Consider the following 10,845-nt stretch of genomic DNA (forward strand, 5'->3'; position numbering starts at 1 on the left):
CTATGTTGTCAAGCAGCAGAGAGAGCGAACAGACTCTAATTGACTCACTCTCTATTACAATAAATAAACCTTCCTGGAAATCGCAAACAAATCGTAAAAAAAGGAATTGCGGTGACTGAGTGCCGAATAAGAGACTTCACCCTCTCTGCTGATATTAATTAAAATTTGTATCAAGACCGATTTGATATCGTGAACGTGGGATAATCATTCGGACATAATTTGGTAATGCAGCATGATGCTTGACCGGTTCTCGTTTTCTTGTCGCTGAAAAATGTAAGTTTATTGTTATAAATCCACGCGGAGATAACTGAGCCTGACTAAATAAATTTTTAAAAAGATTATAATCTATATCACCGCTACACCAGGTCTCATGAATATTTCGCAACTTGTGCGTATCAACTCCGTTAAACACAGCAAGAATATTACAGTTATCCCTGATCACTTTTGGTATTTGTGTATACCGCTGAGTAACATAAATCACGTCTGTGTTTTTATGCCTTCCTCGGGAAAATATTCTAGCTGGATTTGATTGCTTCTCCAGCATTACATCATCGTATACAACTAAATTATTTATAAACCCATCATTATCATCTACAGATGGCGCTTCATTGATATCAGTAATATACTCGATAACATCATCACCGTGCTCATCCAGCAACTTTGCGTTTTCATTAACGTCTTTCAATAAATCGTAGCATCTCTGATCATCTACAGACGGAGCTACCAAATACAACTTATCCCATTTGAGCCACCTCATTATCAAATTAAGCAGCAGTTGCGTCTTACCAGATCCAGATGGACCTATGATAATCATTCGGACAGGATTTGGTAACGCAGCATGATGCTTGACCGGTTCTCGTTTTCTTGTCGCTGAAAACTCAATTACATCCATATAAGTATAATATGGATTTATATTGTGTGAAATGCAGGACGCGTACCCCCATAGGTGAACTAACAACTGTTACTGCTATCACTGTGGTTTTCTCGGGAGTTGTATTTGCGGCTATCTGTTGAAGTAGTTTGGTCATTATTCTTTTCATTTTCTTTCAAATGGTGGTTTTCTAAATCAGTTACTTCATTGTATATCTTCGCCATGTTGTTGGCAAATTCAGAACCTGATATCGTTGTGTCGTCGAGGCTGGATGATATCAGCGACGATAATTTCGAGTACGCGTTTGTTTACGCGTGTAACCGCGTAGCATAATCGTGAAATTTTATATTCGTGCACGTGGATATCTTTTTCGCGATAATATTAAAAACACCTGCAATTGCTGCTGATGATGAAGCACATATTGATGCTACTGCTACTGTTATCGGAGTCAGCGCTGATAACACTATACCGGTGGGCGCAACTAACGTAGACACTGAATAAACTACAACATCAATGGCAACTGCACGCCGCTTGTATGTTTTTACTTTCACAGTGTACTTATCAATGATGGTTTTTAACGCTGATTGCCATTCAAGTACTTGATCATAACAATATTTCTGAACACTTGACTCTGTCAACGCCATTATTATTTTACACAGTAACCAAATGAGGCGTTTCAGCAACAAATTCCAGACACCACCAGTAAGATGTTGCGGTTAATTTCTTATCAGCTGCTTCCAGTATAAATTTAAGACAACAGACACAATCCCGGAAAACTTATCGGTTGAGTGCCGCCAGGGATATGTGGTGTATATATTAAATTTTGCAGCGCTGAACACAGACAACCTGTACACACCAGTAACTGTTGCGGTATGTTTGATAGTATTACTTTGCTGTGGACATGTTGCAAACCCGGATGACACTATGTATACATTATTGATGATCTGTTTATGAGGAATTTTAATCAGATTAATTTTGTTAACGATATCAGGAATTCCACTTACGATATCTTCTTGTGTTTTCATAATTGTTCGTCTTGATATCAGAGAGTTTCATGTCAGCGGTCCATGGAGTACCAAAGAAAACATCTGCGATTTCATCAATTTTTCTAAAATTTCTACGAAGATTTGTGAACATATTTACATGAACGTCGTATTTGGCCCGTAACGTGGATAATTTATTATCTACGGTGCTATAGTTAACGTCTACATATTATTTTGTTGCCGCGTCTTCGTTGGATGTTGGGTCTCCGAGCACTACTATTTTATTTCCGCTCATGCTGAGTTCACCTGTCATTGTGTCACCGGTATTCTTCAATCGATTAGCTGCGCTTCTTGCAATTTCATCTCTGATGGTTGTAAACGATATACTTGAGTCTCTGATTCTACCGCCATCAGTAAACACAGGGATGCTATCCGTGGTAGCACCGAGAACTCGTCAAACTATATCATTCCATTTGATATTGCTCGTTTTCTAAACGCCATATTTATTCTGATAAACAACAACTTCATCTCGGTCAACCCCAGCTAGGATCATGAGATCGTTAAGATCGTCTTTGTTCGCGTATTTTGACAAATCTATGTCAGATTTATTTGTACTGGCAGTAATACCACCGCTGCATCTTTCGTCATGAAAAATAAAACAATCTATACTATATTATATGATTGGATATACCAAATTTATTTTCAAAACATATTTAGCGTACGCTTTATACACTGAGTAATGAAAGAAACTGGCTTGTTCATATACAATATTCTGATTCCAAAGTATTCAATGCAATATTTTACAAAAATTGTTTGCTATACTCTGGCTAGAACTAGGTAAGCTTTTCCAGAATTCTTTTACATCCGGGATCTGTACTCATTATTCAAACAATGCTTGTCTCTTTGTGTACAGGGTATGAGAAAATTTCAATGTGATTTGATTAAAATGTGTATTATGCATCAAGCTGATAAGAAAGAATGATGTCATTAATCATCAACAAGTATATTAATGTTGCATCTTGACGTCAGTGTATTAACAAGAGTCACTGTTTTCAGAATACGTCGAAGAAAGGTGTTGCTTTTATTTATTACGTTAGAAATGAAATCCAAACAGACGTTTCTCGACATAATATTAGGGTAAACGCCTTTCATCGGATGAATTCAACCGTTTTTGTCCAGAATGTTTCGCGATCATTTCCTTCTTCAGGATATTTTAGGTATGTCTTCGACCGTACAAGATCTAACACATCAAGCGGGAGTTTACTAAGGTCAAGGTCATGAAGAATAATTATCAGAATAATGTCTCTGTCTGAGTAGAGGTCTTCAACCCTGGCCATGTTAAGCTCATAAATACACCAGTCACTCTGCAAGAAATCTTCAGTCAAAACAATTATGGTTCTCTTACTGCTATGAATGGCATGTGAAATGTTGCAGGCCACCGATTTCCCGGCAGCGAAATCTCGTTCATGCAAACAAAGTCTGATATTGTTCTCAGTTTCCAATTTTGGAATCAATTCGCTTCGCACAAACTCATTATCCGCTTCAGAATATGATACAAACGTGTCGTAGTCAAAGATCCGTTGATAAGCAGGGTCGTCATTGACATTTGGGAACCATTTCAGTTTTGATGCATAGTAGAAATAGCGCAATTTCCAGCGGTATCTATATGCAAGTGTTCCAACTATTAGAAATAAAAGACATATTGTCGCAGCGACTGAACCAACCAAGACTGATGTATTTGATTTGCACTGTCGCTCCAGGTCATACAAAATTCGATTCACAAGGTCAAGATTAGTCCGGGTTCCATTTTGAAATTCACAGTATGTCAAATCTGCATCTTTCAGAAATAAAGAACATGAATCAGTGAGCTTGAAGAAATCTAAGTCATCACATGTACATCTTAAAGGGTTTCGCGCAAGGTTCAATTCCATGTGTGATCGCGTGCATAGATGCTCAATTTGAAGTAGAAAAGGTTTAGATATAAATTGGATATAATTGGAGGATAGATCAATTGTTCTAATCTTCGTTCGCGAAAAGTCTACATCAATACTGATTATATGGTTCATTGATAAATTCAGAGTTTCTAAGTTGCTGGTATTTTCAAACATTGTTGGAGTCATTGTTCTTATGCTATTATTTGCGAGATTTAGAAATTTCAAATTGACAAGATTTTGGAATGCCTTTCCGTCACTAACCATTCCACCAAGGTTATTATTTTGGAGGTCAATATACCTCAGATTGATCATGTTCTGCAGTGTACCATATTTTATTGTAGACAGCTCTGTATTTGACAAATTAACATTCCTGACTTTGGAAAATATACGTCCAAAGTTTAATGGGATATTATATATAGCGTTGAAGCTTATGTCCAGACTCTCAAGGTCCAGAGGGAACATAGGATAAAACTCCATTGGTATGTGAACAAAATTCCTCGAATAATCCAGCTTTCGGGACTTTATTTTTCCATAAGTTTCCACTTCTCGCATGAGATGATTTGATGACTGATGTCGTTTGGGTTGATTATAATAATTTTGTTGCCCGTCAGAATGCGCCCTGTCCGTGCTTGTTAGCCCGGATTCTCTTTTTCTACCGCCTATATCATCTTCTTTTACTTCTTCTTCTCTATCAAGGTTTTGAAAGCTGGTAAAATTATCTGTACGTGCATAGGAGGAGTTGCTATGCCATTTGTTTACCAGTGGTTGATGGCCACACGGAAAACTGTCTAAAAGTTTCGACTGGGTCGGAAACCTTTCTAAATCATGGAAATGAACCTTTAAAAGAGACAAGTTAAAATGCATGTCGAAGCCGGAGTTAACCACGTCATAGAAACAAACAGGAGAATGTAGTATATGTAATGTTTGTAGTGTTTTCGGTAAGTAAAATAGTGCGATAGGTCTGATAGTCAGTTTTGGTCCCAATTCTAAAGCAAGTGCTTCAATATTTGTTTTATCCAAAGGTAAAAAGGTTTCTTTAGAAAAGGTTTCTAACCTACTGTGAATCCGAACAGTTCGCAAGGACTTGTGATTTTGCATCGCATTTGATAAACTTAGCAGCAGTGTTTTCTGAATCGAAGGAACTTTTATAATTAGCTCCTTGAGGTTCAAAAAATGTTGGAATACGTCTGGCATTATTGAAACAGACATAATATTCCAAATATACAGCCCGAAAGTAGTCAGGTAATCGACATGCAAAAACGTATTCCCACTTAGACTGACATTCCACAAAACACGTACAAATAAAGATTTTAATTCTGGTGCCGTACCCCATGATAAGATATCAACAGGCACATTCTCAATACCTATTGTTAGTCTTTGCAATTTTGATAAAGATATGCTATTATTCAAAGGCTCACATAGAAGATCACGAGTCGTTTTAAAGACTGAGAAATTGTCTAGAGACGTCAATGGTTTAAAAACCGCAGGGTCTAGCTTACTTAAACAAAACATATTTCTTGATAAGTCAATGGATTCAAGATGGTCCAGTCCCGCAAAAGCCTCAGGATTAATATCTTTGATATAGTTATCTGACAAGTCCAAGCGTTTGAGACTTCTCAGATTTTTGAATGAAGATGCTGATAAATTCCACGTCATGCAGTGGCTTAACTGCAGATCCTCGAGATGTTCCAGACCAATCAACTTCGGCAAGTCGTTTGCAGAAAAACTGTCACAGTGGCTCAGATTCAGGCTGAGAAGTTGTCGTGGCCCAACAAAAGCAAGAGAATCAATATATTTAATAAAATTGAGTGATAAGTCTAAATGTTGAAGATTTGACAGGTCTATAAAAGAATATGGGGGAACGTTATATAAGCTATTTTCACGAAAATAAAGTGTTTTGGTATCATTGGGTATGCCATCAGGAATGGTGCCACCATATATATTCGAACAGTCCACGGTTAAAAACTTGCAAATGCAATGTGTGTCACAAACACTCTGCTCTACGGCACCGAATCTCACCAAAATTAGACACATCAGCGCAGATATAAGTAGTATATTTCTACATAATACGTTGTTGGCTATATCCGCTTCCGGCCTCATCTCTGATGTTTCTGTTTGGAAAGAAAGCAAGATTTGTTTGTGATACAATTTTTTTTTTTATTTTATTAGGAAATAACTTTATGTAAGTTATTTATTGCTATCCTGAAAAAATGTTGTGCTTGGAAAGTCTCACTGCTAAGTGGTTGCTTATATCTGTTATTATGAATTTCCTATTATGTTTAGACTTAATAGAATAGATTAAATGATAAGAAAGTGTAAAAGATACCTGTCAGTATTATAAATTGTATACAAAATTATTGATTTTGAAGAATCTAATGTGCAATTCAAATTAAACATATATGTTATCATTCACTTTCAGCATTTACTACATTTATCTTCATGTACCTAATTTATCTTTCCATTCCATCACTTTTACATTAGCCTCATAGCCGCTAATTTTAAACAGTATATAAACTACTAACTTTAAACAGTATGCAAACTACTAATTTTACGCGGTATACAATCTGCTAATTGTATACGGTATAAAACATGCTAATTGTACGCAGTATACAAACTGCTAATTTTACGCGATATACAAACTGCTAATTGTACACGGTATACAAACTATTAATTGTACGCAGTATACAAACTGCTAATTTTCAACGGTATACAATCTGCTAATTTTACACGGTATATAAACTGCTTTTTGTACGCAGTATACAATCTGCTAATTGTACGCAGTATACAAACTGCGACACTTTTCGCAGATTCAGATAATCGGCAAATTAATTTCCACAATATGTCTTCAACGAGATAGTATTGAGCACACGAAAATTTCACCAATTGGTGATTTCCGTACACGAATTCCTTCATCACATAATACATTTCACTATACCAATTGATGACTTCGTTTCATCGCAATGAATTTCTTCACCATATAATACATTTTACCGTACCAATTGATGACTTCCGTTTCATCGCATTGAATTTCTTCGCCATATAATATATATTCATTCTTCAAATTCAAATGATCATTCATCAATTCAGCATGCAAAGAGGCAAACACATTGCGAAAAGAGGAGCTTGTGGATTTTATTCTATGAATAGTAGCAAAAGTAGTAATATTAGTTGTTGTAGTAGTAGTTCCTCCACTAGCAGTACGAGCACTCATATTGCTGCTGTAATCTTGAGCCTGACGTAGGACAGCGAGTAAATTCGTTATCAGAAATGTGCATTCTTATCCTGCTATTACTTCCCGGTGGAACTCACAAGCAATGTATACATATATAATACCAATGTACAGCTAATATTACTTCCTGTATGTATATGTACTTACGGATGGTAGTTAAAACAGATTAGAGTGAAGATATATATTTTACTAACATACTTTACTTACCGGATGGTAGCTAAAATAAATTAGAGTGGGGCATATATATTTTAATAACATACTTTACTTACGGATGGTAGTTAAAATAGATTAGAGTGGGGATGGATATTTTATTAACATACTTTATTTTAAATAGGCTTTTGCAACAACAACAACAACAAAAACCTGAAAAAATGCAGTTAATTAAAAGAGATTTCGTTTGCTGAAATAGTGACCCATTCGTTTCCATGGAAGCGTCACTGTTGTGTCTTCAGAAATAGTATCAGCCAATGAAATATAACCATATGAGGGGTATTTTCAGCAATAGTTTTACTACAGTGGTGCAGCATATCTAACAAGTCTTCACAACGCATGTCAGTTTGATTACGTACTCGGTTATTCAACTCCAATTTTTTATATCGTCATACTATTTTTATCCCCACCAGCGAATTCATGAAGAACTGTTTTGAAATCTAGATGATGCTAACTTACCTATTTCACGCAATACCAAGGTTTTTGTTATTTGCTTCCATTGAAACATCAGATTAGTAACGCATTGCAGAGGTGTGTCTATATCTTTTAATCCTTCCAGATCTGTTATACTTTGCAGAGATTATGAAAAATTATGGTTGACGAAGTCTACGTTGCGCCTATTTTGTACCGGGAACATAATATAAAGTCCTCCCAAACAGCGCTGCGTAGTTTGTCAATGACTGCTGTCAGGTCGACACACAGTGTAAACGTACATAGTATTGTTGCTAAGTGATAATATATAGTGTTGGGGCCACCTGAAAGCCAAATCAAAAAATGTTCGCCTCTTTCGTGCTTATAAATGGATAGCCATTTTGTATGTCTGTGCTAAGAACGAAAAAGAAACCCCAGAGAAACTTTTTTAATATTGTCTCGCATGTATAGTTCACAATCCAAAAGCTTGGCACAGCCACTTTAGCAAAAAAACAGGGTCATTAAAACCTTTGTTGCGTTGTATGTATATTCTTGTCATGTACACTACCTTCTTACTTTGCAACAGGTACACAATGCTTTTATTATAACATAATTTTTTTTTGCATGTATGTCCGAAAATCAGTCAAATCTTTTTAGACACACCAATATATTTACAGCGTTCGTGTCTGGTACACGATTCTGCTATTAAGGTAAAACTTACTGGATGAAGCTACGAAGAACAGTCCAACAATGAGGCACTCTTTCACTTCAGGAAATAAAAACAGCCCGTAAATACTCGTGTGTAAAACATCAATCTAATAACAAGAACTCTCTACCATGCCCTAAGAATGTATGCTGTAAACCAATTTTCGATTGGAATATTTGTGAAGAAGTATTTCCTCTGCAAAAATAAATATCAGAGAGGTTTCTTCAGATACAGATCAAACCATCTGCAATCAGTGCCGGATTTAGGCATACGCAAAACAAGCTACATCTTAGGGTCTGAAATCAGTACCGGATTTAGGCATACGCAAAACAAGCTACATCTTAGGGTCTGCAATCAGTACCGGATTTAGGCATACGCAAAACAAGCTACATCTTAGGGTCTGCAATCAGTACCGGATTTAGGCATACGCAAAACAAGCTACATCTTAGGGTCTGCAATCAGTACCGGATTTAGGCATACGCAAAACAAGCTACATCTTAGGGTCTGCAATCAGTACCGGATTTAGGCATACGCAAAACAAGCTACATCTTAGGGTCTGCAATCAGTGCCGGATTTAGGCATACGCAAAACAAGCTACATCTTAGGGTCTGCAATCAGTGCCGGATTTAGGCATACGCAAAACAAGCTACATCTTAGGGTCTGCAATCAGTGCCGGATTTAGGCATACGCAAAACAAGCTACATCTTAGGGTCTGCAATCAATGCCGGATTTAGGCATACGCAAAACAAGCTACATCTTAGGGTCTGCAATCAGTGCCGGATTTAGGCATACGCAAAACAAGCTACATCTTAGGGTCTGCAATCAGTGCCGGATTTAGGCATACGCAAAACAAGCTACATCTTAGGGTCTGCAATCAGTACCGGATTTAGGCATACGCAAAACAAGCTACATCTTAGGGTCTGCAATCAGTGCCGGATTTAGGCATACGCAAAACAAGCTACATCTTAGGGTCTGCAATCATTGCCGGATTTAGGCATACGCAAAACAAGCTACATCTTAGGGTCTGCAATCAGTACCGGATTTAGGCATACGCAAAACAAGCTACATCTTAGGGTCTGCAATCAGTGCCGGATTTAGGCATACGCAAAACAAGCTACATCTTAGGGTCTGCAATCAGTGCCGGATTTAGGCATACGCAAAACAAGCTACATCTTAGGGTCTGCAATCAGTGCCGGATTTAGGCATACGCAAAACAAGCTACATCTTAGGGTCTGCAATCAGTACCGGATTTAGGCATACGCAAAACAAGCTACATCTTAGGGTCTGCAATCAGTACCGGATTTAGGCATACGCAAAACAAGCTACATCTTAGGGTCTGCAATCAGTACCGGATTTAGGCATACGCAAAACAAACTACATCTTAGGGTCTGCAATCAGTACCGGATTTAGGCATACGCAAAACAAGCTACATCTTAGGGTCTGCAATCAGTGCCGGATTTAGGCATACGCAAAACAAGCTACATCTTAGGGTCTGCAATCAGTACCGGATTTAGGCATACGCAAAACAAGCTACATCTTAGGGTCTGCAATCAGTACCGGATTTAGGCATACGCAAAACAAGCTACATCTTAGGGTCTGCAATCAGTGCCGGATTTAGGCGTTCGCAACACAAGCTACAGCTTAGGGCCTCACAGGATGAACTCACAGTATGAAGGGGTCTCTCAAATTTATTTTATACCTCTACAGCTTCCCATAGCTTAGGGCCTCATTATGTCTAAATCTGGCACTGTCTGCAATACACACTTCACTTAGAAAAATAATAACATTTCTTTTGAAGAGGACACTTTCTAACCATGCGCTGGAAAAGTATGCCCGAATCTTTGATTCCATTCAAGTCCTTCGTATTTCACAGAGATTAAGATAAAATCAATATAACACTAGATTTAGCTTTGGTCATCACCTAATGCTATCAGCATTCAAAGAGTATATTTACGAAGCCAATTTAAAGTCGCTTGGTAATATTTCTACTTTTCTTAAAATACAAAATAACAACGCGCGATACGAATTTTTATATGTAAGCAAAATCTGACATGACTGTATTTTTATGTGATTTTTTCATTTTAAATAAAAATAAATAGATAAATGGATAATTACCAAATAGAAATTTCACTATAATTGGTTGAAATTTCCTCAGTCGAGACGTCCACTTTGCGCGAATGCACGTATTTCATCTAAACTACAATGTTGTACAGGGAAGATTTTAACCTGGGCAAGTCAATCGATATTTTACGTTCTTATTGACTTCAAGGACAGAAGCGTTTATCTTGAACTAGCAGTTCATTCAGGTATATGTATTCAATACAAATGGTTCGAGGCTAATAATTTCCGCATATTTTTATTAAATTTTGTGAAAGTCAGTTATTATCTACACCATAGAAATAAGACGTTCTTCGCTAGACGCGTTTATGTTCCGTGCAGGAAAAATGTATGACCTTAAGTCTAGTGTAATTGCCATTCATATGTTCTCATGCATCCCAGCA

The 10,845-nt window shown here is 37.1% G+C and overlaps 1 protein-coding gene across 1 annotated transcript; it reads right to left on the reverse strand.

Annotated features, from left to right (window-relative positions):
* Positions 1-2,520: 2,520 nt before the first annotated feature.
* LOC149796357 (uncharacterized) lies at positions 2,521-10,601 on the reverse strand. Its single transcript, XM_089960213.1, has 2 exons — positions 10,460-10,601; positions 2,521-5,899 (listed from the first exon to the last, which is right to left on the reverse strand). Exon 2 carries the CDS (start codon positions 5,886-5,888, stop codon positions 3,003-3,005), a length of 2,886 nt encoding a protein of 961 aa, XP_089816339.1. The 5' UTR covers positions 5,889-5,899; positions 10,460-10,601; the 3' UTR covers positions 2,521-3,002.
* Positions 10,602-10,845: the final 244 nt, after the last annotated feature.

The sequence above is a fragment of the Sinohyriopsis cumingii genome, chromosome 6 (assembly GCF_028554795.1).
Source record: "Sinohyriopsis cumingii isolate HCF-2022 chromosome 6, ASM2855479v2, whole genome shotgun sequence".
Classification (NCBI taxonomy): domain Eukaryota; kingdom Metazoa; phylum Mollusca; class Bivalvia; order Unionida; family Unionidae; genus Sinohyriopsis; species Sinohyriopsis cumingii.